The sequence below is a fragment of the Chelon labrosus genome (genome assembly GCF_963514085.1).
Source record: "Chelon labrosus genome assembly, chromosome: 14".
In the NCBI taxonomy this organism is placed as follows: domain Eukaryota; kingdom Metazoa; phylum Chordata; class Actinopteri; order Mugiliformes; family Mugilidae; genus Chelon; species Chelon labrosus.
Window position 1 is genome coordinate 19,066,459 of NC_140347.1, and position 27,216 is coordinate 19,093,674.

Sequence of the window (27,216 nt, forward strand, 5' to 3'; positions counted from 1 at the left end):
GTAAAAAGATCTTCTCAGCAGTGAATGTGATAACGCCAACACAACAGCAGAACACCCGAGGGAAGAGGAAGTGAAGGGTCAACCATGGATCAACTGTTTAGTTCATCTAGTTCCAACAGGATTGGGTCAGAAAACCAGTGATCTACATGAGGAAGTTAATTTTGTTGTCAGTTGAATGCGCTCAAATGCACATAAATGTTGATTTTGATTAGAGGTGTAATTTTTAATTGCAATTAGTAAGAATCAGAATCAGAATCAGAAAAGACTTTATTGCCAAGCATGTTTGTACATACAAGGAATTTGCTTTGGTGTTGTTACCCATAAAAGAAAATAAAAGAAAATACAGAAACTATAGAACTTGCTGTCAGGTATATAAAAATACAAAAATACAAAAAATATATACACAGTATATATATATATATATATTCCACCAGAACATTTATTGTGGGATGGGTTTGATGTGTTCATGGGGGGGGGGAGCTTGGCATTGTTCAGCAGACGCACTGCGGATGGGAAAAAACTGTTCGCCATGCGAGTGGTCCTATACACTCGATGGATCGCAGCCGTCTGCCAGAGGGGAGTCTGTCAAATAGTCCGTGTCCAGGGTGAGAGGGATCGGCCACAATCTTAGCTGCACGCTTCAGAGTCCTGGAAGCGTACAGCTCGTCGAGAGACTTCAGACTGCAGCCAATCACCGTCTCTGCAGAGCGAATGACACGCTGCAGTCTGCTCTTGTCCTTAGCAGAGGCTGCAGCATACCAGGTGGTGATGGAGTTGGTGAGGATGGACTCAACGATGGCAGTGTAGAAGTGAACCATCATTGTCTGTGGCAGGTTGAATTTCTTCAGCTGCTGCAGGAAGTACATCCTCTGCTGTGCTTTTTTAATTAGGGCACTGATGTTCAGCTTTCATTTGAGGTCCTGGGAGATGATGGTGCCCAGGAAACGGAAGGAGTCCACAGTGTTGACTGTAGAATCAGACAGGATGATGGGGAGGTGTGGGGCTGTGTTCCAAGGTTATAATAGTTAATGAAAAATTGAAAAAAATAATTTCGTTAACTGAAATAAATAAAAACCAAAATTAAAAGAAAAAAACGGTAACTAACTGAAACTGTATTGCGTGTTTAGAAAACGAACTAAAACGAACTGAAATTATAGCTATAATTCCCTTCGTTTTTGTCTCTGTCAATTTAATTATAAGCCTCAACTGGTTGGATTAATATGATCGATTTATTCCACTCTGGCAGTTTTACGCCAGCTGGCAGCTGCAGCACTCCGTGACGTCACCTGGCAGCATCATGGCGGTTGCAGCAAAAGCTGGGAGAAAGCGGCAAAGTCCTGTATGGGACTTTTTTGAATATGACGACGAGAAAGATGAAAGCAAGTGTCTTGTAGTGGAAACAGACTGCGACAAAATATGTGGCTTGCTTCTCAAGGGGAGAAACTCCGCAAATCTCAAAGTCCGTTTAAGAAGCTCGCACAAGGCGGCTAATGCCGAGTACCAAAACAAGCTAGCCTCTGTGAGTCCGCCACCGCCGCCCCCCGAAAGAGAAGGATTAAAGCAGGGGTGCCCATTACGTCGATCGCGATCGAACGGTAGATCGCGAAGGTAGTGCGGGTAGATCGTGTGCCACTGAAAAAAATGTTTAAGATGTTAGTCTAAAACGTTTATCTGTCGCAGCTCCAAAACAAACAGCAAGACAAACCTTTATCTTTATTTAGTTTTACTTTATATTTGCAACATGCCCTCAGTTCAGCGGCACACATCCACAGCCACGCACAACTTCAACAACAACTCAAGACTACCGTCTTTCTTAAAGAGACAGCGCACCAATTTTTCTTGATAAAAATAAAAACAGAGATGGATAGAGCTTTTAACACTGTATCAACAATTAATATGTCTTAGGATATATATATATATATATATATATATATATATATATATACACATATATATATGCAATCGAAAACTCCTATCACAACTAGAGATTGATGAGATATACACTATATTACCAAAAGTATTCGCTCACCTGCCTTTACTCATTCTATGAACTGAAGTGCCATCCCATTCCTAACTCATAGAATTCAATATGATGTCGGTCCACCTTTTGCAGCTATTACAGCTTCAACTCTTCTGGGAAGACTGTCCACAAGGTTGAGGAGAGTGTTTATAGGAATTTTTGACCATTCTTCCAAAAGCACATTGGTGAGGTCACACACTGATGTTGGTCGAGAAGGCCTGGCTCTCAGTCTCCGCTCTAATTCATCCCAAAGGTGTTCTATCGGGTTCAGGTCAGGACTCTGTGCAGGCCAGTCAAGTTCATCCACACCAGACTCTGTCATCCACGTCTTTATGGACCTTGCTTTGTGCACTGGTGCACAGTCATGTTGGAAGAGGAAGGGGCCCGCTCCAAACTGTTCCCACAAGGTTGGGAGCATGGAATTGTCCAAAATGTTTTGGTATCCTGAAGCATTCAATGTTCCTTTCACTGGAACTAAGGGGCCAAGCCCAGCTCCTGAAAAACAACCCCATACCATAATTCCTCCTCCACCAAATTTCACAGTTGGCACAATGCAATCTGAAATGTACCGTTCTCCTGGCAACCTCCAAACCCAGACTCGTCCATCAGATTGCCAGATGGAAAAGCGTGATTCATCACTCCAGAGAACGCGTCTCCACTGCTCTAGAGGCCAGTGGCGGCGTGCTTTACACCATTGCATCCGACGCCTTGCATTGCACTTGGTGATGTGTGGCTTGGCTGCAGCTGCTCGGCCATGGAAACCCATTCCATGAAGCTCTCTGCGTACTGTACTTGGGCTAATCTGAAGGTCACATGAAGTTTGTAGCTCTGTAGCAATTGACTGTGCAGAAAGTCGGCGACCTCTTTGCACTATGCGCTTCAGCATCCGCTGACCCCTCTCCGTCACTTTACGTGGCCTACCACTTCGTGGCTGAGTTGCTGTTTTTCCCAAACGCTTCCATTTTGTTATAATAGAGCTGACAGTTGACTGTGGAATATTTAGGAGCGAGGAAATTTCACGACTGGATTTGTTGCACAAGTGGCATCCTATGACAGTTCCACGCTGGAATTCACTGAGCTCCTGAGAGCGGCCCATTCTTTCACAAATGTCTTGTTTCACAGTCTGCATGCCTGAGTGCTTGAATTTATACACCTGGGGCCAGGCCAAGTGATTAGAACACCTGATTCTGATCATTTGAATGGGTGAGCGAATACTTTTGGTAATATAGTGTAACAACAATGCTACGGCAATTGAAATTTTTTTTTTCACATGCACTTGTTTGCTAAGCTGGTCAGCCAATCAGAGCGGTGACGCAAACCAGCGTAAGCCAAGCATGATGACTAAAAACAGTGTGGGACACTGGGCTATAGACACCCACTGACGACCTGACATTATCTAATGTCCGACTGTTGGCTCGTTGTGTCCCATTCATGATATACGAAATGCTGTATAATAAATTGACCAATCAGAGCAACAGTCCAAAACCCAACAACCAATGGATATTTAATGTACAATGATACAAAATAGAGAAAACACAACATTTAACATTGTCAATGAATGTGGATCATTTCACCACTTTTCTTTTATCTTTGTCATAGGTTAAATGATACTATAACTTAAAACACTGTTTTACACGCTGTTTTTCGCTGGGAATGAGTTTCACAAAAAAATAAATGAATAAATAAAAGTGTAAGATTTCAATTTTGAAAAGGCGTTGCTGTACGTCCTTTCCAACCGACATCTGAGAGAGAGTATAGCGCCAACATCCACTCATCAAGTAATTGTAAACACATTTGGAGATGACATTATTGCGCTGTTGCGTGTTCCAGCGGAGCCATGTGTCTCCGCTTGACGACGCTGTCAACACACAGCGTGGTCTGGACAAAGAGACGATGAACCTAATAAACAGATTAGACTGAAATTAGCAAACTTGGAGGCTTGTTTTATTAGTAAAAAAAGGGAAATAAAATGCCCGCACTCTACTCAAAAACTCCCATATATTTATTTGTATTGCAACGTTTCGACCCGGCTGGGTCTTCTTCAGGCAAATGGTGTACAGCAGTGGCTCAAGCATCCCAGCCGGGTCGAAACGTTGCAATACAAATAAATATATGGGAGTTTTTGAGTAGAGTGCGGGCATTTTATTTCCCTTTTTTGAGTTCTAGTACATTTGCCCTGCACCTCACCGGTGGGGATGTGCACACCACTACAACTACTTGATGTTGTTTTATTAGTAAACCTGGAGATTTGACGCATATGCCGGTCTGTTTATTTCCAGCGGGGGCCTATGTGCGTCAGTTATTGGCACAGCCAGCCAATATGGATGATTTTTGGTGGAATGTACAAGGACGGGGTTTTATTCCTTCCAAGTTTAACTTTGCAAATCAAATACATATGCTGCTTGAAGTCACAGATTCCATAAAAGTCTCTGTGATGGGCAGGTGGTGGTGACATTACAGCCTGTTTCCTAAACAACAGCATGTTTTAAAGATCCTAATATACACCTGCATGTTTAACCGTTAACATATTGATGTTAAATTAATGCTAATAAGCTACTAAAATTACTATTCATCCACAAGACCATAATTGAGAAGTTTGATAACATTTGCAACCAATAAACACTGATATTAAACTCATTATTTAGCCATAATCCACAGACTGTCACGTAGTTAAAATCCCGGCCTCGTACTTTAAAACCTCTGGTAGAAATATCGTCTCTAATTGAACGAGGTGTGAAAATGTTCTGGGATTATTAAAGCGGGTCCAGGACGGCGGGAGGTTCAGTTGTGGGAGGCCATTGTCCACTCTCCATTAAAATGTCAACAAAGTCTTCAGTTAACGTTCGCCGAGCGTTACCCACCAAAACCGGCCGAGCCCTGGGTCAAAACCTGAGAACGCCGCCGGGTCAACTGTGGATTCGCTCAGCTGCACCTGTGCTCACACACAAATACAGATGTTGCTCCCGGACATTTCTGGCTTTCATAGCTGACCACGGTGAAAAAATACCAAACGGTCACAGCAATGCCTTTTTTTGTGTGCATCTGTGAACTGGACTGAGTGTGTTTTAGTTATCAGTCCCTTTTCTCAAAATTAATTACATTTTAGGATTTTTTTTCTACACGTTCTATTGCCATAAAGAACATCCTGCAGCTGTTATCTGCTTCTTCTTGCCGCAGAGTTCATGGGAACTCAAATCCAGCCAATATATGGTTTGTTCCTTTGGAAGAAAAGTCTCCCGTCTCCTGCTTACCTTCATCGCACAGATTGAGTTTGGACAAGTTGCGTCCATCGTAGGCTTCTTCGTACATGGAGGCATTCTCTCTCTCCTCATTTGTGCTCAGATACATGGCCTTGTTGTCCATCATCCTTGACACCACTCTTTCTTTCCATTCTCATATTAACAACATCACCCGTTCAGCCTATTTTCACCTACGCAATATCTCCCGTCTCCGTCCATCCCTCTCACCTGAAAATACTGCCACTCTTGTCCATAGCCTGGTCACGTCCCGTCTGGACTATTGCAACTCCCTTTTATTTGGTTTACCTGACAAATCCATCCATAAGCTACAACTGGTTCAAAACTACGCCGCACGAATCATCACTAGAACCCCCTCAATATGTCACATAACACCGGTCCTGCAGCAACTCCACTGGCTTCCTGTCAAATTCCGTATCAACTACAAAGTCCTACTTCTCACCTTCAAGGCATTAAACAACCTCGCCCCTCACTACCTCACTAACCTGCTCCAAATAAACATTCCTGCCCGCACTCTTAGGTCATCCTCATCACAACAACTCACCATCCCACCTGCTCGCTTGACCACCATGGGGTTCAGAGCATTCTCCCATTCAGCCACCTGCCTGTGGAACGCCCTCCTGGAACACTTAAAAAATTCAGACTCAGTCACCACCTTCAAATCTCAGCTCAAAACTTATTTATTCAGACAGGCCTACTCCATTCCATAGTTTCACTTCTATCTCCCATTCTGTCATTCTATGTTCTATATTATGCTTGTGTGTACTTTAATTGTGTTTTATTTTAACTATTTCGTGTAATGAATTGTGTTTTATTTTAAACAATTTGTACGGTGACCTTGAGTGTCGTGAAAGGCGCCTATAAATAAAATGTATTATTATTATTATTATCTCCACCTGACTGAAGAGAGAAGATAAATATAATAAATATATCACCATGTCACCATTAGGAAAATTTTACAGCTCAAACTGAAGAATTTGTTTATGTGCGACTTGATTATGATCAGCTTCTTTGAGTGGTTATCTGTTGTGCATGCAAACACCATAACCTGGTTTCAGAAACCCTGGATAAGGTCATAATCATGAATGGTTTCATGAATATGAAAAAACAAACAAAAAAAAACAGGTGTTTAATGTCCTGTGTAAACACCAGGATATGTTTAAAAGGTAAGAATCAGAATTCATCAAAACTGTAAATGGCTGTTCCAGCATTTCGTCTGTGAAGGTTCTCAGTCATCCAGGCCTCATCAGCTGTCAACTGCAAATGAAAATCACAGCGCCGCGTTTCTCATAATTTCCCCACAAAAAGTTGCGTCTTGACGCGGTAACTTCCTTCGTTTTAAGTCCGTCAGCTCTCGGAGAGTCTCTTCATTCAAACTCTGCAGCATGCACAAACCCCTGTCAACGCTGCAGAGACACGTCAGTCAGCGGATCTGTAGTGGAGAACAAACGCAGATTTGCAGTTAATATACCCGCAACAACGTCACGTGACCACCACAAACCTCCAGCTGAAGTTTGCGTTGCCGGTGTCGAGCAGCTGGTGCAGAAGCTGCAGAAGGTGAAGAAAATCAGCGCCGCCTGCTGTGCATGAGCGACCTCTGCTGGACGTGGAAGATAAATCACACAATGGGTTTGACCTTTCACTGTCAAAGATTAAACAGGGAGTGGATTAAATTTGCATGAAGGAAGGATTGAGGAATTTTGACATCTAAGAATGCGTCAGGATGCCTTCACTGACCCTCGTAAAGTCAGGAATATAGTCTGTAAGTTGACAGTCAATAATTGTATTATTCTTGCAAATATTTTGTATATAAATTTCTCTACCATTATAGATTATGTATGTAATCACTGCCATAACAAAAATCATTTCTGTGCATATTGGTTCATAAAATAAATTCAGTTTTGTGAATATATAACTGGTTGTAATTCAAACGCACACCACTAACATAAACTATGAAAACTAGTAAGTGGATTCTACAGTGTTCCGGGGACCCTTTTCTGCTCTCCTTTCCAATAAAATCTTCTCATAATACTTTAAATATTTAAGGTGATATCATTTTTAAATGCTAAACAAAAGAGAAAAACTAAGTTGGTAATAGGAGAAAGAGGGACATACATGGGGCCTTGTGGCTGTTTATTCTTTAGCCTTAAGCCCCTAGCAGTCATATTATTTTTTAACAATATGCACATTACACATTGGTTTTTAATAAAAGATAAATTACCAAACTATTTAACAATGTGTTCCAATGGCAACATAAAATGTGTGTAACACATACATTACAAATATTTCTGACAGCACTTGAATGCATCACGCAGTAGGAGACGGTGGATGCGTGGAACGCGCTGCTCCGTGGTGGGCGGGGCCTAGAAAAGGGAACCTACCTAACTTCCAGAGGCTGAACAGGTAGAGACAAGGGTCGCCATTGCATTGTTACCGGTATCAAACGGACCGGGGCTGGAGGTAAATACAACTTTATACTGAACACAAACCCACGTAAAGTCTGTAAAGAGTTTTTCTGTAGCCTACTTACAGTCTGTTTCAGAAGTTGGTGGAGGACAGCTGTTAATCGCTGAGTTACTGTTAATCCCCTGGGCGGGCCCTTTCAGGACAATAAGACAAACTCCATTCAGAATTTCGATATTTTAAGCACTTTTAATTTCATTTTAAAGATCTGCAACTGTTATAGCACGGCAACGATTTCTGGGATAAACTGCTGTAATTCGGCTATAGTTTGTCAACAAGAACACTTTTTATTTAATCCAAATGTCAACTTTAACAACAGTGTGAACGTTTCTTCTTCAGGAGACAAAATTGAGCAACGCATTACTCACAGGCAATAAAGTATTAGGCAAAGTGATGCATCATAGAGGTATGTGTTTGTTTCACAAAACACACTGTAAAAGGTACAACTCCTATTTTAATGCACGTTTTGCCACTTGCTGAAACAAGACATAATAAAGCAAAGGTTGCTTTTAAGTTGTCCTGGAATTTGAATCGTGTGTTGCGTCATGATACCAGAAGAAAAGCTGCTGACTAGAGAGCTGTTATGTCTTTGAACCAGGTCATAGAAAATTAAGGACAAAATAATGCTTTTAAAATTTGACCAAGAGATGATGCACATCTGCAAGAAACCACAAGATGGCAGGGTTACATCTGGGAATGCATGCAGAACAACTTGAGCTTTTTAAACATTGGAGCTTTTATTGGCTGCATTTCCAAAGATATTAAGTAATGAAATACAAGAATAAAAGAAAATGCAATGAAACCATTTCACATGTATGAAGATGCCAGGACAGATCACGCTAGCTCCAATCTGGACTTCTTGAATCTGACATTTGCTTTGGGCAGTTTGAGGATGTAGTTTATTTAGGGAAGTTCTCCACTGACTCTATGTATTTAACATTTAATACTAATTCAGACTTTGGCATTTTTTGTTCAACAGTCTTTGAAATGTGTTGTTACGCTATAAATGCTGAAACTCAGGTATTGTATTGACTTGAGCATTAAAAAAATCAATTATACCCATTTCTGCATGCAGTGAGAAGGTCATGGTGCCCACCCACATGCAACCGAAGTGTTCTGCTTGGTATTCATTAGTTCATTGGTGCAATTGCGGAGGGTGGCAAGTCTGGATCAGCACGAGCCGTTGAGTCCAGTATGTGGGTTTGTAGGACTGAACAGCCTACGCACTTATCACATAAAGCTATAGTGAGGTCCAAGCGTTATAAATGAATCTGTTAGTCATCGCCTGCACTGATATACACTATGGTGCAGGACTTACAAATGAACGTCTATTACATTCAGGCACTTGCCAGACAATTAAGCTAATCAGTGGTAGGTTAATCCTTCAGTGTTTTCTCAGTCTTTTGTCCGTGGTGACATTTTCGTTCCTGCATTTTACATCTCCTAGCCGTGGTTGATTGAGCTGAAGCGGAGAACAGTGGTGACACGGATGAAGTAGCTTACAGTAGCAAGGAGTAAGGTGGGACTTATGGCGTAGAAAAGAGAGTTACTAATGTAACCGAGGTTCTATGAGTTCACCGTCTCTGGTGGTTTGGAAGAATAAAATTAGTCTGAGAAGTATCCATGAGGAGTTTGTTAAGCTCCAGATAAAAAAGTATTTCTATTCAGAAGGATTACAGTCACTTTCGTCACTTCCGTTTGCCTTCTCGTGCACTAGTTCACGAAGCTGAACAACCAATCAGAGTGACCTGTCAGACTGACAACTGATGGACCTCTGATGCTCCTGCAAAGCAGCCATGATATGATGCCATGACTTGTGGCAACGTTGGGTATTTTGATGTGTAACGGCCTTTAGAGAGCACTTAAAAAGAACTGAGAGGCTGTAATTCTTTCATTTTTACGGCTGACTGTGTATTAGGAAGCATATAAAATAAGCAGTGCTTGAAAGACAAGATTCTGATTCCTGTTGGCGGTTTGTACCAGTGCAAACTGAGTCCACATAAAACCTGAGAAAAAAAACTGGAAGAAAAGTTTCAGTCATTCATTTCTTTTTGTCCAGCTCTAGTTGTGTATGTTATCAAGTTGTCAAGAGAAAACAAACGCAGAACTGCCCACACTGTTCAGCTTTTCCACCCTGCAGCTCAATAAAACAAACCAGCAGCAGACGGTGGCAGCAAGAACAGATAATATAAGACAAGACGTCAGGCCAGAGGAGGAAGCAATATTCAAGTTCAGCTTTTGAATGTGTGTAATTTGGATTTAAACACATCCGTTTGGATAAAGCCTCAAACACAAGTTAATACATTTAATAAAGTAGGGAGGTGTAGATCGTAAAAGTCGATCAGCCAATAACTAAGTGGTACAAAAACCCAAGTCCTTGTTGCTGTATATTACGGTTGTTTACAAGTGCTGGTTTATTTGGAGTTGTGCTGCCTAAATGAAATGGTCCAGAGCAAATAAGACAAGCTGTGTATACAGTCACTTTATGTTCCAATAAAAAAAATAAATAAAGAAAACACCCGCTGGGGCACAGTTTGAGAGCTGTATGGTTAAAGAAACCCTGTCGTCCTCAGGCATAAAACCAACATTACCACACCACGGGAGGATTTTCTTTCCCCTCAGCTCGCGCCGACTCTTACGTGAACTCTCCCCTCTGTCTCTTTACCACGGTCACTTTTCTATATGTCAGTTACTCCGCCGGGATCTCGTTACTGCCTCGGCCACTCGCGCATCCCCTTTAATTAACACAGGAAATTACATTCCTGTATTTACAGCCTAATAACTAGCCCCGGTCTGCTGAAAAGGTCACATCAACAGTTTAGCAGTTTTTTGCCCTATAGCAGCTCAGCCCAAGAGGATATGACTGGGAGAGAGAAGTCAAATGAACTGAAAGCACCTTTTTTTGGAAAGCAGTAGCACTTTTTTTTTGAGTGTCGGAGTTGGTTGCCGTCACCTCGCTGTTGAGGGATCCGTCAGCCATGATCGGTTATTTGTCACCATTCTCTGGAGGTTGTTGAATTAATCAGTGGAAACTGGAGCAGGTGACTTAACGTGTGAATGAGATTTTATCCAAAGCATTAAAGGTCCACCACAGACAAAAAAAAATAAATAAAAAAAATGTTGTCAACTAATGTGCTAATGTGGAGCTGCTGCTGAGGGACGTTGGATTCTTGAGCTTAGATTCTGGTCTGCTGGACTTCAGTAATAGCAGGGACACTTTTTCCACACAGTTTTGTCGGTATAGACCAGGGGTGTCAAACATACAGCCTGGGGCCCAAAACCACCCCGCAAGAGAGCCCAGTCTGGCCCGTAGGATGAATTTGCAAGGTGTGAAAATTACATAGAAGACATTGACTGCAATTTTTCAATAAAAGTAACTGCTATTCCTAATTTGTCAACGCGCACTGTTGCAGACATAACGCAACACAACATCTGCCGAAATTGTCCTTTCTTTTCTTAAGAAATTTCAGATTGTTCATAAAATCTTTTGTAAAAAGATAGATGAACATTTTCATAATGTACCTTTTCTTCTTTGCAGTAAAACAAAGAGGAAAATGTTGAGTTTTCGTTATTTATAGGCTAGTATGCTAGTGTTCCGTCCTGCTTGACATCAAATCAGGCTGTATGTGGCCCCTAGACTAAATTGAGCATGACAGGTATAGACCAAAGTAACCACAAGGTTTCTTTCTGTTAAAAGAGATTTGCTTTTCACCTTAGTTCTTGCTCTGGAGATTTCAGGTTTTTGGTTTCTGCAGAGCAGCTTGAGACAGTTTTGATTGAAGTTGAAGTGCATTAAATGACCCACAGTTAGCTGCGCTTCCCTGTGTTCACAACATTTTGTTGTGTAATTGTGCTTTTAGAGGACAAATCTCATGGCAGAACCACAAAATTGCAACTGAATGATAAATTTCAATAATTTATTTGAGCACTGTGCTTCTTTTCTACAAGTTGAATATATTTGGATTTTGAATCCTTAAAATGATTTTCTGTGAAATTCTGAATGCCATTTCTAATATTTTATGAAATAAACCATTAAATTAATAAAAAAAAAAAGAAAGAAATAATCCACTGATTAATTGATCGTCAATAGTAGGTGTAGCTATAGACTCAAGAAGTGATGAGATATTCCAGTTTTCTTTGTAATGAAACTTGACTAATAACTTTTTAAGCCCTGAAGCTACTTAATGCTGATCCTACTTACTTGTGCTGCCTGTAAAAACTTTGGAGATATTAAAGGATAATTACTTACTATTTAAATTATAATCTGGCTTTTCTACTGGTTGCCATAACACTGTAGTGACTAAACAAGAAACTACAATATTCAGATCATCAGGCGTGCTGTGAGTTTTAACTGATACTTTAAATCACTTGATTTGGAGGTTAAAATTAAATGTCAGTAATTACCCCTCATTGCACAAGGAAGACACAACCAACAAGCAACAGGAAATCAATGTGTAGGCCAATATTAAAAACAGGAGCAGGAATTATAGTCAGACCTTCAAGTTTGAAGTTGAGCATGAAGAAGCAACTTGGCCTGTGTGGTAAAGATCAGTATCAGAGGACGAGGCCTTATTTAAGATTTATAGCAGTGTGTGTCCTTAATTTCCGCTTCATTTGTTCTCTTCTCAGAGTGTTGCTGATGCGGATGCAGGGCGATGGGCCTGTCGAAGCGGGCGTCGTCGTGGTCGGTGGAGGAAGTGCTGGAGTGGGTTCAGGAGCAGTATCCCACCCACCTGGCCGTGCTCCATAAAGCTATAATCAAACACGCTATATCAGGTACAACCCGCACGTTACGTTCAACTTCATTCCGAGAAAAACAAATCAAATTCCCCTGAATTTACACTGGACACACTCCTTAGGCCGTGCGCTGCTCAGACTGAAGGAGCATCACCTGGAGCTCCTCGGGGTGGAGGACGAGGAGCAGCAGCAGGAAATCTTGCAAGACCTCCTCCTCCTCAGAGTCCAGGAAGAAATTAATGAACTCAGTGACATCTGTTCAGGTGAGAATGCAGAAAGACTTTACCTTCAGGTCACATCTGAGCTACTAGTTAATAAAATAGTTATGGAAGATGCGCTGTTTAGACGACTCAGCGATCAGAATAGTGATCTGTAGTGTTTATAGCATATTATATGCAGATATATGCAAAATTAAAACTTGATAGCACAGTTAAAAAACAGATTTTATTTTAAATTAGATTCAAATGTTGCCAAAGTAGAAAATGCCTTGATAATTGATAATTCCTATTTAATTCCTATTTAATTCGCTCTCTTTTTTTATTCTCTCCAGAGTGTTTTTCTGCATAAACGACAGCAAAAAAAAAAATTCTTCAGAGAGAAAAGAAACACGGCTGACTCTTTTACTTCCCCTCCATCCGTTCGTCCGCGTGAAGGAGAGAGTGATGGAAATAACAAGAGAAGGTGAATAGAGAGAGGGGGATCGATGAGGGATGAAGAGAGAAAGAAATCCATTTCCTGTGTGAAATCTGACCTGCGCAGATGGATGAGATTAGTTTTTGTCTGGTTTGTCTTTTTCTGATGCCTACTGTCCATTAGTCTCTGTCTCTTTTCCTTTTTTTTTTGTGTGTGTGTGTGTGTGTGTGTGTGTGTGTGTTTTTGCATTCGAATATATCAGTATAAAAAATGTGAACGTCAGTTCTGATGTTCTGAATAAGGAAAACAGCCAAGGAGTCTCTCAGTGTGCCTCGTAGTTGCCAGAGAGGATAATGCACATGGCTGTAGCCAAGGTAGTGGGGGTCCACCTTTTTGCTGCAGACAGAAACAAACTATTAGATAAACTGGCATGAAATTTTATGCAGACATTAATGGTGCCTAAAGGGTGATTCCCACTCACATTGGTTATGCCTTGACTTATTCCTCTAGCACCGACGTGAGGTTCGTATTTTTGGTTTTGAGTGAAATGTTTCAAGAACTGTTGAAACTTCAGTTTGTCTCACATTTTGGTTTGTGACTTCACGGCAGCAAAACTAATGACTGAGATCTGTTTCTAATTAGCAAATGTTAGCATACTGACATGCTGAAATAAGATGACAAACCACTCCTGTGTCAGAGTATAGCCTCCTAGCTGCTAATATCTCTGTAACATATAGATGTCCTGATAGACTCCATAAGAATATCTTAAATTGGTTATTTTTGGATTTTTAATAGCACTTGTCCGACAAATATCAGGCCTGGATTACATTTAACAAGATACACAAAAATACTCTGAACAAGATTGTGAATGTAGATAACTGATCGTGCTCAGCTCTAAGCTTTTATTATACGTGCTTGTCTTTTATCAACTCACGAGGGAATCACTAAAAGGCTTCTACAATCAAGCGGTGCAGCTCAATCAAATTGATGCTGAAACTTTAAGCAGTGACTGAATATAAAGATTAACAGCGGAGACACTTTGAAGCTCAGTGAGGTGACTCGCCGTCACCATCTTGCCCTTGCTTGACCTTGCCTAACTGTGTGAGGGTTAAACAGAGAGCTGGCAAACCTGTGAGGGCACCCACCTGTCACTTAAAGTGGTCATCCCCTTATTTATTCAAAACTGACTAACGGTCCTCAACTTTCAGACTTTAAATTTTTTTTTTCAAGTCAGATTTATTTATGATGTTTGCCTCCTAATACGTCTTATAGACATCTGTATCGTTGCACATTTGTATTACGTGAAAGGTTATGTCTATTTCTGACCATTTCTTCTGCTACTGTTGAATTAAAAGTGCTGCTTTTGCAATACAACCCTGCCTGCTGGCATTTTTTTCTTTTCTTAAATCATCTCTCTTTTTGGCTACCGCAGTGTAATCATCATTAATCACCTCATTTGTTTGTGATGAAGCTGTTTTTACAGCTGCAGCCTCAGGCCTCTCATACATATCCAGTGTTTTTCTGCTGTAACTCTCCTTTTGTCTGCCTGGAAAAACCTCTGCGACAGACGACTGTGTAAAAACTAAAGGTCATAGTAATAAAAACATATTAATGCAAACTTGTGTGTAGTCCAAGTCAGGAGTCGTATAATGTAAGAGGCACCGACAGCGAGTTTAGCTTTGATAAACTACGCAATAAAAATGTAATCAAACAGCATCACATCATGTATCAGCCTGATAATGATCCACTGGTTGGACTGCCAGACTTTCACAGACAGAGAGACAGTTTTAAAAGCGTCAACTACCTTGGATTTAAGAAAAAAAGCTGGACATAACTGAAAAATTATAAAACTGACAATTGGTGATTGGATGCTGCCATCAAGGAGTGTCATTGCTATGGGGTGGGGGTGACTGGTCTGGTCTAGATGGGTGGTACATGAATTACACCTGAATAAATGGCAGGTCCAAATGTTTCCCAGCAGAATACTGACTTGTCACAAGATGGTCAATGTTATTTACTTCTGTCAGTTATTTTAATGTTGTGGCTGATCGGATCGGTGTATAAGCTTGTCCCGGGTCTTCTTTGAATCTATATGATGTTTATTGTGAGAAAAAGTTTCAAACTCAAAGATTAGTGCTTTCTGAAGCTGTGTCATCCTCTCGAAATAAATTATTGTCCATCCTTTTTACATAATTTTGTATATATCTCCCAAAAAGTCAAACTTGGTATTCTGAATTTGGTATTTTGGAAAATTTGGGTTTTAAAAGTTAACTGAGTTTTAGCGATCAGAGAGAAAGAGAGAAAAACATGAACAATTAGAATCCATTATAATGAAAAGGTTCCTGTTACATGTGTTTAATAACAAACACGCACACAGGAACGCAAAGAGGAAGTGAATACTGCTGTTGGGAGCAAAAAAAAAAAAAAACGCTTCTAAACACATGAAGCTTAGTATGTGTGAAACCAGAGTGTCTGAGTCTGACCTTTCCTCTGTTTCTGTTCCTGGGTCTGGGTCCACGTGTGTGTGCCTGTGTGTTTGTGTGTCTGAGTGTGATTAACACCCAAGGAGATGGTGTGGCATTTGATGTGGCAGCGCGTGGCTGGAGCAGCGCTTACTCAGCACAAACGTAAATCCACCTCTCCGCAAGACTGAAGGGGATGATGAACAACACCGCTGACCCTGACCACGCGTACCGAAATGAGAAGTCTGGTGCAAAGATACGCAAATGCAAACTCTTTCCAAGGCACCTCCTCACGCAGCCAGAGTGTTGCGTTTAAAGTGCAACTCGCAGCTTTTAATGACTTGGATGATGTATCAGGTTAGTCATTAATATCTGCACATTTGCACAAAGCACGGCACGTGTACCTCAAAGTGACATTTCAAACGCTAGCTTCATTTGCATGGACAATACATCTTTAACTTGACTGAAATCAATCTGATTAGACTGTTTACATGGACGCTAAATAAAATGATCTGATGAGTTCTGCTCACTGTGGAGTGTTGAAATCTGCCATAAGAAGAAGGTTTCCCTGCTCCCAAACTTCATTGACAACACTGAATTAATTCAGTAGAAGTCAGATGGAGTCTGTTTTCCACGTTGCTGTCCACATTGATTCCTGTTTACTTCATTTTTCAAATACTTGTTTGAACGTCTGGTTGTTTTGCTGCCTCCACGCTCTTAGAAACTTGTCACATGACATTCACCCCACATGAGGCCAATATGCGCAAACAGAATGAATTTATTTAGTTCAAGAAAAGATCAGAACATTTATTCCAAAAAAAAGATTAGAAAGATTATCAAAGGTTTACACCACCACTTCTTCTGAGCAGATCAGACTGTTCTGACTGAGACATTGTTATTCTTAGATCATCTATATTTTTATTCATTCATTCATTTGCTGTCCGCTTATCCGAGGTCAGGTCTCGTCCCTCTCCCCAGCAACTCATTCCCAAGAGAATCCTGAGGCGTTGCCAGGGCAGACGAGATCTATAATCTCTCCAGCGTGTTCTGGGTCTGCCCCAGGATCTCCTCCTGGCTGACCGTTCCCGGTGAACCTCCAAAGGGAGGCGCCCAGGGGGCATCCAAACAAGATGCCCGAACCACCTCAGCTGGCCCGTTTTGATGCGAAGGAGCAGCGGTTCTACTCCGAGCTCGCACCGAAATTTGGAGTAGGCCTACAGTAATTGAGCAGGTGTTAATATGTTTTTAGGTCTATTGACATCATAAATAAAGTATATGGGCACCTAACATCCTGGAAACCATGGATATCTAACTGGTTGCAAGGATTTCGTCCTATTCAAACATAAGAACATTATGCCACCTTATTTTATTTATTTTATTTTATTTTATTATTTCAGGACAATGCACATTAATGAACATATACAAAGTACATGTAAATGTGCCAGATTATAGCCCAAGGGCTAATTTCCATCTGTAGTCCAATGTAGGCAGGTTAAGTGTTAAAAGACTAATAAACAGAGGACATATTTTGACACACATAAGCAGAGTTAGTAGAAGACTTAGTATACTAATCAACAAAAAGCAATATAAGAGCTAGGGGAAAAAATAAATGAAAAGAAAGTTAAAAAAAGATAAATAAAAGAGAGAAGAAAATGTATCTGTGTGAATTAGAGGTGGTTACATGTTTGGTTAGCCCTAAGCCACGTCTTGACATGATACTTAAAAGTGGCCAAGGAGGGAGATTCCCTTATAGATAGAGGAATTGTGTTCCACAATGCACTACCTTTAACAGATAGTGAATTGTGGCTAAACGAAGTTTTCCTGAAGGGAAGCTCAACGTCCCTATTGACCACTGCTCGTGTGACCCGAGTCTGACGATATTTAATAAATTCTTGCAAGGGGGGTGGCGCTAGGCCATGTAGAACTTTATAAATAAGGCAACTGTATGAAAATTTACAAAAATTATCAAAACTCAATAGATTGTATTTCTCTAAGATGTTACAGTGATGGTATGTTAAAGGTTTTTTATCTAGAGTTTTAAGTGCCTTTTTGTACAAAAGCTCCACTGGCTTAAGGGTGATAGAGCCCGACATAGACCAGCTGGTGACACAATAACTTAAGTGTGAAAATATCATTGCGTGTATGAACATCAAGGCAGCGGCATCTGTCATAGAACCTCTAATTTGCTTAAAATTATAGAGATTGAACTTAATTTTTTTAGATATCATTTTTATGTGGTTTTTAAAAGAAAGATTAGAGTCTATAATGACACCTAAGTATTTAAAATCTGTCACTACTTCTAGCTCCTCTGTACCCAAAAACACCCCAGACTGCGAGAGCATAGAGGAGGGTTGCTTAAACAAATATAGACAAACAGTTTTTTTAGTATTCAGTATAAGACAAGATCTGTTTAGCCATGTTTGTATGTGTGTAAGAGCTGTGGAGAGCACGCATGCTGCTTCCTCTGGGTTTTTGGCTTTAGTGAAGATGACTGTGTCATCTGCATAAAGCTGGACGTCAACATTCAGACAGTGTTCAGGTAAGTCATTAATGTAAAGAGAAAATAAAATGGGCCCCAGTATGGATCCCTGAGGGACCCCTACTGGACACCCCATAAAAGCAGACTTAGAGCCATCTATCACAGTACATTGTTCTCTGTCTGAGAGATATGATTTAAACCAACTAATAGATTGAGCAGATAAATTAAAAAGAGACAGTTTCAACAGTAATACCTTGTGATTCACAGTGTCAAAAGCTCTTTTTAAGTCCAAGAAGACGGCACCCACACAACCATACTTGTCTAGCTGGCATTTAGTTTTTTCCATGAACATGGCCAAGGCAGTCTCAGTAGAATGATGTGGACGAAATCCAAACTGCATAGGATGTAGAGGTGTTTGGCTATTACAGAGAAATTCAATTAATTGCTTAGAAACCCACTTTTCAATGATTTTTGAGGTAACAGGTAGAATGCTAATTGGTCTGTAATTATTCATATCGGTTTTGTCCCCAGCTTTATAGACCGGAGAGACCTTCACACCATAGACAGTATAAAGATGGATGATGGAACAGCTCCTCAAAAGTTAAGCCGACGCAAGTAAAGCTCCCCCTGGTGACTGACTGCAGTATAGATCATAAGCCCCTCTTTGGACTTGGGCCAAACTAATACACTAAAATACATGTGAAATAATTTTCTTTTCAAGGATGTTTTCTGTCATTTTAAGTAGTTAATATAATGTTGATGCATGTTCAAGTGTCAGTGTTTTTGGATAAGTGTCGTTTTAGTTAGTTATTTGACGCTATAGAAACAGGATGTGACATAATGGCGACTACAACAACTGCTACACTCGGACCATACTGCGCTGCCCATATCCCCGAGAATATAGCGTCTGTTTAGTCAATGCAAGGAAGTGATGACACGTTGTCCATATTTATACAGTCTATGGTTCACACTAGCGCTCAGAGAGCAGCTAGATGTAATGTATTTTCAATAGAAGCCAGAGATGCGTAGAGACAAGCTGATGTCTGACACTTTTCACATCGTGATGTGCAAAATGTGCAACAAAAGATTTAAGCTTTCCTCAACTTTTTTTTGTCAGTCCACTGAAGCAATGTTCCCTTGTTAAGTATTCAGTCAAACCCCGTTCCAAACAACCCAGTCAATGACATCTCTGAGAGCTTGGGTGACGGTACAATGCTCACAATACTGACCAGGTTGTAGCTTTTGTCGCTCGTAGAGTGAACGCACTATAAGTCAGAATACAAAATATGGTTCAGGAAGGTAGAAAATGTAGGTAATTGCTGAAGGTAATGTTGAAATAGACATGACTAACAATTAGAGGAAATGGCCAAGAAACAATAAAATCCACATTGACTGAAACAAACCTTATTGATACTAAAACAAACTCTAGTTTTTCATTGTTGCGTCTTGGCAGGTCAATGCCACATCTGTGATCAGGTGTCCCTTGCTTCAAGCTTAGCTGTTTGCCTCCACAACCCTTTAGTCCTTCAATGTCTGCAGCAACCCACGACAGCCTCTTTGTCACTTTCTTGTGATTTATTCACAGCTGCATCAGGGAGAGAAAGATCAATACTTTCTGAAAGAAAAATGAGTACGGCTTGGATGGAAAGAAAAAGAGAGAAGTTCACTGTGAGTTCAGAGGGCTATGACAGGAATCACTTTACAGAAGTGGTGGGCTGCAAAAAGCAGTAATTCAAAAACTAACATTATCAGCTCTAATTATGATTCCCTGGCAGCGGTAATTTGTCATTTTATATGTCCGTTACACCTTGAAAATTGGCTGTTGGTGTAGAAATTACCTTGAAACATCAGTAGGGTGGCTTCTCTGTGAAAACAGCTGCCGGTGACAGTGGATTAGAAAGTGATTTATTCACATTTTTGGCTTGCTATTTGGCGAATGTAAGAATTCAAGACAAGCAGCTAAGATCGGTGGACTGGAACTGCATCACAAACTAATGTGAAGGACACAAAACAGACATAAACCAGGCAAAGATATTGTAAAATTAGTAAAAAAAAAAAAAAGAAAGATAAAGCCTTAGCCCTAACATTAGTGGATTTGCAACCACTTGCAGCCTTCCCTTTACCAACTGTTGGAGATTTCAAATATTTTGACTTTAATAAAACTATGACATCAACACTGGCATGATGCTAATGGCATTAGCAGGGCAACAATGACAACAGCCCAACTTCAACTGACGCAGCATACAGCTAATGAATTATTTCTGGCGCTAACAACATCAAATGTCTGATAAGATGATGTGAAGATAATAGCATTAGCAGGATTATGTCAACCCTTACAACTTTAATTAACACAACACATAGATAGGCTTTAACAAGACAACGTATACAATTTTGATGAGCTAGCTACCATTAATGGTTAGCTAACAGGACATAGTAATAGCATTAGCATTAAGTCAACATTTAAGCCACCATAGCATTTGTCGAATATCAGATAGCATGACATGAAACTACTTAACACAGGACAGCGCAAATGTAATATTTATGCTAAATCACTCAAAATCTAACAGAACATGGAGCTGTTAATATTATAACAGTTCAACCTCTGGTAAACTAACCCAGTACAAGGGCACCATATTGTTTGTGGAGCTAGCTTCCATGAAAAATCAGTCCATGAGTCTTTATCAACACTTTATCACTAATAATTTTAATTAAAAAAATGAGGAAAGAGGAAACAATAAGGTAGTAGGAATTTATGCAGCTATGGTAGCTCTGTCAATTCACTATAAGCTAACAAGACACATAAGCTAACGTGATTCGAGGTATGAGAATTTTACAGATCATTACTTTTAGGTGTTTAAGTGTGATCCTGCTATTAGTTTTATACATTTTTCGTGACTTGTTTATTCGGTTTCCTGTGCTTATATTGCTATCGTTAAGATGTGAAATGATATGAAATTATAGTGTATATTTAAAAATACAGATTACTTACAAGTAGTTAATTTATTAGTGTTATTACAACATTTTATGTTAGCCACATTGAAAACTGTTTATTTTATGTTTTGTTTTGTTTTCCCCTCAGAGAAAACTTTCCACAAAGAAACTACTGAGACTACTGACATTTGAATGGTTATTTATGAGCAATAACATGACATTTTGATTCCCTGCTTTTCTGCTGAGACCTGGAAGAGAAGCATCTGCAACACCACATCCAGCATTACGGCTCACAAACTCCACCGTGTGCTTTTGAACAAGCGTGTTAAACTCACATTTGTGCATACAGTACATTCACACATCTTGCCGCGAGTGTGTAAGATTGCCTGTTCATGCAAGCATTTTACAATGCGAGTGAAACTGTCACTTGAGAGCAACCAAACACCACATCACATTTATTACATTTTCCCTGAGTCTGTGCTTGCTTATGAAATTAGTCCTGGCCCCGGCACAGCCCGTAGGTAACCAACTGTAGAGCTACAAAATGTGAAACACGGCGCCTGACAAATATCTGCTTTCAAACACATATTTATACACTGCTTTTCTCAAGTCAGGATGCGGAATGTGTAGGTGGAGGAGAGAGTTTAGAAAGTGAGGTTTCAGCTCCTGCAGCTAAAACTGATGCAAAGTTGCTGAACAAAACATTGAATTGCTACCAGCTCCAAGAATGAAGCTTTAGGGGTGACCTCACTGTGGAGGACATGAGGTAAGTAAGAACTTGTTTCTCTTAAAGCACATCATATTGATGTCAAATGATTAGCAAACTGTTTTCATTTACATTTTATGCAGCATTACAATCTTTGTCGAAACAAGGACATAGAATGTTTAGTTGACCCCTCCATCCACCCTGACATCCACCCTTGCTAAGCCTTTGCAGCTTCCTCCATTATGTCTAAATCTAACTAATTACAAACACATTTCTCATTAGTTTACCTCAAATTGCAATGTTAAAACTACCACTACATTTGTTTTGTTTGTGGTATATCGAATACGTTACTGCATCAAACCTAAGGTAAAATAAATGCTGCTTTATGTTTCAGATTGACGGTGGATTCAGCAAAACGAATGAACACTTAGTGAGCTTTAGACATGGCCGTTATTGTTGTTTGACCATTGGACAAAGCATGCAAGCTGTTTTCCCTTGCTTCCACTTTTTATGCTAAGCTAAGGTAATGACGTTTGACTCCAGCTTCATACATGGTGCTCGGTATCAATCTTTTCAGCTCACTCTTGTCAAGAAAGCCAGCCATTAATATTATTTTATATTAAAATTGAATTCTCAATCTTATGTTAAATTCTATATTTGTGTGTTTTTTTTTTTTTTCCAGTATTGGTATTTGTATTTTATCTTTACCCTAAAAATGTTTCGTTTTTTTTCCTCCGCTGTGGTCCTCATAACGATTCAACTTTTCCAACAGGATTTCTGCCACGGAGCTTCTCAGCAATCGAATTACAGTGTAAAGAGAGACATCCCGCTGCCCCGAAGCTTTTGCCTCCTGAGACTTTTCATTTTGGCAGTGATCAATGAGGCGTAACCAGCAAACTGTCCACACATTCAGTCAATCCATCCCTCTAGGTGAGAATGGATATGTATGGGGTAAAGAAGAGGCTACAGCAGGAGGAGTAGAGGAAGAGGAGGATATGTGTGCGATACACCGCTTACACCAGTAAAGCTCATCCTCTGTTCATTCTGTACACCACATTCCAGTTAAATGTTATTTGATGCATACTTTAGGCTTAGAGTTTGGGGAACTGCTGCCTCTGGTTTGGAATAAACAGAGAGAAAGTGAATGCAAATGGGTGGATGGGAAAATGGAGTCAAAAAATAAAAGCAGATTCAGTGCACCTGCCGAACTTATTAGCAGAGCGCACCTGTTCACCAGCCACAGCAGGTGTCTCTGGTGTCTCCCAAGGCCAGACTGAGCATGTATGTGTGGCTATGTGTGTATGTGTGTGTGCACTAGACCAGTCACTGTGACTGCCTGCTCCTGAGCACAACCATTTGTCAAGACAAACGAGTGACAAAGGAAGGAAGGAAGGAAGGATGGATGGTTGGTGGATGGGGCGGCAAACCTCCAGCTACAGCCAGAAGAAAAAAGAAGAAGAAGAAAAAAACAACACAGTGTACTTTATTACCTGGAATAAAGTACACTGTGGAAAATGAGTTTTGTCAACAAATGGCCCATCTATTTCCCCTCACATCAATGGACTCATGGCACTTGATTTATCTTTGCTGGATTGGAAGCAATGGAGTGAAAAGGGGAGGGAGGGCGGTAAAGGTGTGGAGGATGGGCTCCTGCTGCCTTTTAGTCTTGTGAGAATAACTGCAAAAAAGACCCCAGACCCTGTTTCACAGAATTGGCATTACATGAGGGTGAACCTCTGATTAGGAAAAGATCTAATCATGTAGCGCTTAATAGAAATCCAGAAAAAAAAACACAGGCTTTGTTCTCCAGGCAGCGGATGTTTCAGATATCTTGAACACAGTTTTTTTGTTTCTTTCTCCCCTGGGCTGGTTTGGTATTTTAGTTTCTGTGAATTTTCTTCCCACAGTGTGAACTTTGTGTGAAGAGAGGAAGTGGCAAGATCAGGGTCAACACAGAGGAACAGCTCATGTCATTGATTTGCACCTGACTCTGAAAGCATGCGGTTCAGTTATTATGACTTTTTGGAGGTGTTCGTGAATTCAAACAGAAATCATTCAACTAAATTGTACAGACTGAGTATTTATTTCGATATTGCCATTTACATTTGCCCTACATATATTTTGGGCTTTTTGGGGGGCCTGGTGTCACATTTCAGATGTCTGCAGTTTTGCCTCTAAGCCTCATTTTCAGTTTCATTTCAATATCATTTTAAGAACCAAAGAAGTAAGATTGTATTATATTTTAACTAACAAACATATTTTGCTTGCAATCTGAAGCACAAACCTCCCTTAATTAGTAAAGCTTTCCAAAGTCACTCCTGGAAGAAAGAAGCTACATAAAGTCACCCAAAAACTTAGGTTGACAGTTTTCCTCTACTGCAAGGTGAAGTGGTAAGACGGAGACGGAGAGAGGAAGCCTATTGTGGTGGGTTTTAGTTAAATGAGAGTTTCTGGGCCAGTAGTTATGCTCGTTTGTTTCTGAGACTAATTTATAGTTGGAGGGGGCTGGAGGTGGAGATATATTGTGTTTATGCCCGTTTCTCAACGTTGCTTTGTTCGATCAATACTTTCTCTCCTTTTCTCGTCATATGTGATGTTTGCTTTTCACAAGAATAAATGCATGTTTTTTTTTTGTATGTGACAAGCAGTGGAGAAACTTAGTCCAAGTCAGCGTGGTGCGGTGAGGTTCGTGGCTGGTGAGGCACAGATTTACAATTACGAACCCCTGTGGTTAGGAGAGAGAATAAGAGAGAGTGGCTTGCCGTCGCAATTCCACGGTCCTGTAACCTTTGTCCGCTGGAGGGTTGCGGGGGGGCTGGAGCCTATCTCAGCTGTCACTGGGCAAGAGGTGGGGTACACACTGGACAGGTCACTAGTCTATCACAGGGCTAACAGACAACCATTCACACTCACATCCACGACCAATTTAGAATCACCAATTAACCTAACAAGCATGTCTTTGGACGATGGGAGGAAGCCGGAGTACCTGGAGAGAACCCACGCAGACACAGGGAGAACATGCAAACTCCACACAGAAAGGCCCAGTCGGCTGATGGATTCAAACCCAGAACCTTCTTGCTGTGAGGCATCAGTGCTAACCACCTCACCACTATGCCGCCCTAACTTTAATCGAATATTAGAAAATACTTAGGTTGTATTTAGATGCTATTACTAAAGTACATTTGAATATGTTCACATTGCATTGCATTGCATTTATATTCTTATAAACACAGCACATCACTCTCATTACTACTAATTTAACTACTGATAGCTACACAAACAAAAATATTTAAAAACTATACAGGCCACTTGGGGAGTCTCTAATGACTGCCTGTTTTGTTATGCGTTGTATTTATACCTCCCACATTTACTTCCTGTCTTTGTTTGGGGTTAAGGTTAGGATTAGGGTTCTATCAGCCAATCACGTACTAGTCAAGTACCTGGATATACTATACTTCTTGTTGTTCATTGTACAATTGACACATTCTCCTTGTCTAGTATTCCAGGCTTTCCTTTGCATCAATTACTCTTTGTGTTGAAACCTCTTGGCCTGTACCTAACTCAGATCTTTGCTGAAGCCCTTATTAAGTGTGCCTCCTGGTGTTTTGTGCATTTCAGATTTTGCCTCTTGCCAGCCTCTCTCTGGATATCGGTTGCCCTACGAACCGAGCGCCTGTGTACAGACTTTCTCGCCTGATGTCTGCATTTGAGTCGTTCCGTGTGTCTCGCTATCCACAGTTAGAATAACAAAACAAGAACAAAATGCCACTAATGTGAAATGTAAGCAGTGTGAATGCCGACGCGGTGCAGATCAAGATAATCACATATTACAGTCAACATCCGTGTCACGATGCACGCTTTCCTGAACGCCTGCTTGCTCCTCAAACGGATTACCTCCTGAATTATCCCTCTACTCAGACTCACTCGAAAATGTATGAGACCGTCATTCATTTGGCTTCACATAAATATTTCAGTCTAGTTAGTCGCTGAGGCATAGCTCTGACTATAAATCTAAATTTGTGTGTTAGCGCTGTATGTGTGTGTGTGTGTGTGTGTGTGTTTGTGAGCAGGCTTTTAAAACAGAATATTAAAACATTAAAGTTGACAGAATGACAGAGTGTACTGCGGAGGGTGTTGTGGATAATTGAAATGCCAAAACCTCAAGATGGCTGCATCATTTTAACGCAAATTTACAACTTCCATCACAAGCCATTAATGTTGAAAATATTTTATGAGGGCGCTGCAAGGGGATTCATTTATCCAAGCGAATATTTAACTTAACCACTCACCTCGAAGTTGACAGTTAACAGAGTCTCACTGCTTTTACCCAGATAAAGTAGAGAGAGGCAGCAGAGAATGTGAGGTGTTAATGTCACCTGTACCCACTCTGCTTAAACCAATGCTGTTCTGAGGTATGGAAAATAGTCATAAAAGTTCTTTTAAAAATCTTTTCAAGGCTGTGGCTTCTAGAGCTTGGCAGCCTTCAAGTTATGTGTTTATGGCTAATTCACGATGTGCAGACTAGTTAGCATCCTGTGAGGAACTGCTGGCAGCCTTCGGCAGGTTTTATCTTGACCTTAAATCCTAAGAGTCACTTTTGTGTGCACAGTTTTATAACAAAGATGGCAAGAAATGTCAAATCATTTGCATTCATCAACAACAACAAACATCTAAGGCAGGGGTCTTCAACAGGGGGTCTGTTGAAGACCTCCACCTCCATCTTTCCATCAGTTTGAGGGTCCTTGGCCTGGAAAACACTGAAGACCCCTGATCTAAGGAGATTTCAGAAACTACTAAAATTGGGTTTAGAACTGTCCAACGCATTTTTAAAAACTGGAAGGATAGTAGGGAACCATCGTCTTTTAGGAAGAAGTGTTTAATAGTGAAGGTAAGAGCATTTCTACGCGTACAATGTGAAGGGAGCTCAAGGGATTGGGACTGAACAGCTGTGTAGCCTTAAGAAAACCTTCTAACTGGAAAAAAGGCTTCAATTTGCTAGGGAGCATAAAGATTGGACTCTGGAGCAATGGAAGAAGGTCATGTGGTCTGATGAGTCCAGATTTACGCTGTCCAGAGTGTGTGTAACTTTTTTTTTTTTGGTGGCGACTTTCTTTTGACCAGGCAGTGTATATTGAATGGGTAGATATAGATATGGTAATAATACATGCATTGTAGTTATGACAAATGTTATCAAAGGCCAGATCTTCAGTATCATTATTCACTCTTTCTCCACCACCACCAGCATCTAGGCCAATGAGGGCTGGGTGTTCTTGCATGGTGCGTGGCTCATTTGCATTAGGCATGACTGAAATCTCATTTGCATGTCACCGATTGCTGTGTTTGCATGCAGACTTCAAGCTGCACAATCATCTAATATGGGTGTGATTCCTAGGGATATCAAGCTGACTTTAATCTGCTCAAATTCAAACACAAGTGCATGGATGAGGTCCAGCACTGATGTTGGCCTTACTCCCAGTCGGTGTTCCAGTTCATCCTAAAGGTGTTGATTGGGAATGAGTTGAAGACTC

At 40.6% G+C, this 27,216-nt stretch overlaps 1 protein-coding gene across 2 annotated transcripts; it reads left to right on the top strand.

Moving 5' to 3' along the window:
* The first annotated feature begins 7,662 nt into the window (after positions 1-7,662).
* On the top strand, positions 7,663-14,484 carry LOC311498881 (sterile alpha motif domain-containing protein 12-like). 2 transcript variants are annotated; one of them, XM_084559652.1, is made up of 4 exons: positions 7,663-7,737; positions 12,370-12,516; positions 12,600-12,740; positions 13,028-14,484. In XM_084559652.1, exons 2-4 carry the CDS (start codon positions 12,396-12,398, stop codon positions 13,042-13,044), a joined length of 279 nt encoding a protein of 92 aa, XP_084415778.1. In that variant the 5' UTR covers positions 7,663-7,737; positions 12,370-12,395; the 3' UTR covers positions 13,045-14,484. The 2 variants fall into 2 exon arrangements, with proteins under 2 accessions (XP_084415778.1, XP_084415779.1); XM_084559653.1 differs by lacking the exon at positions 7,663-7,737 and having other exon boundaries at positions 11,984-12,516.
* The last annotated feature ends 12,732 nt before the right edge of the window (positions 14,485-27,216 follow it).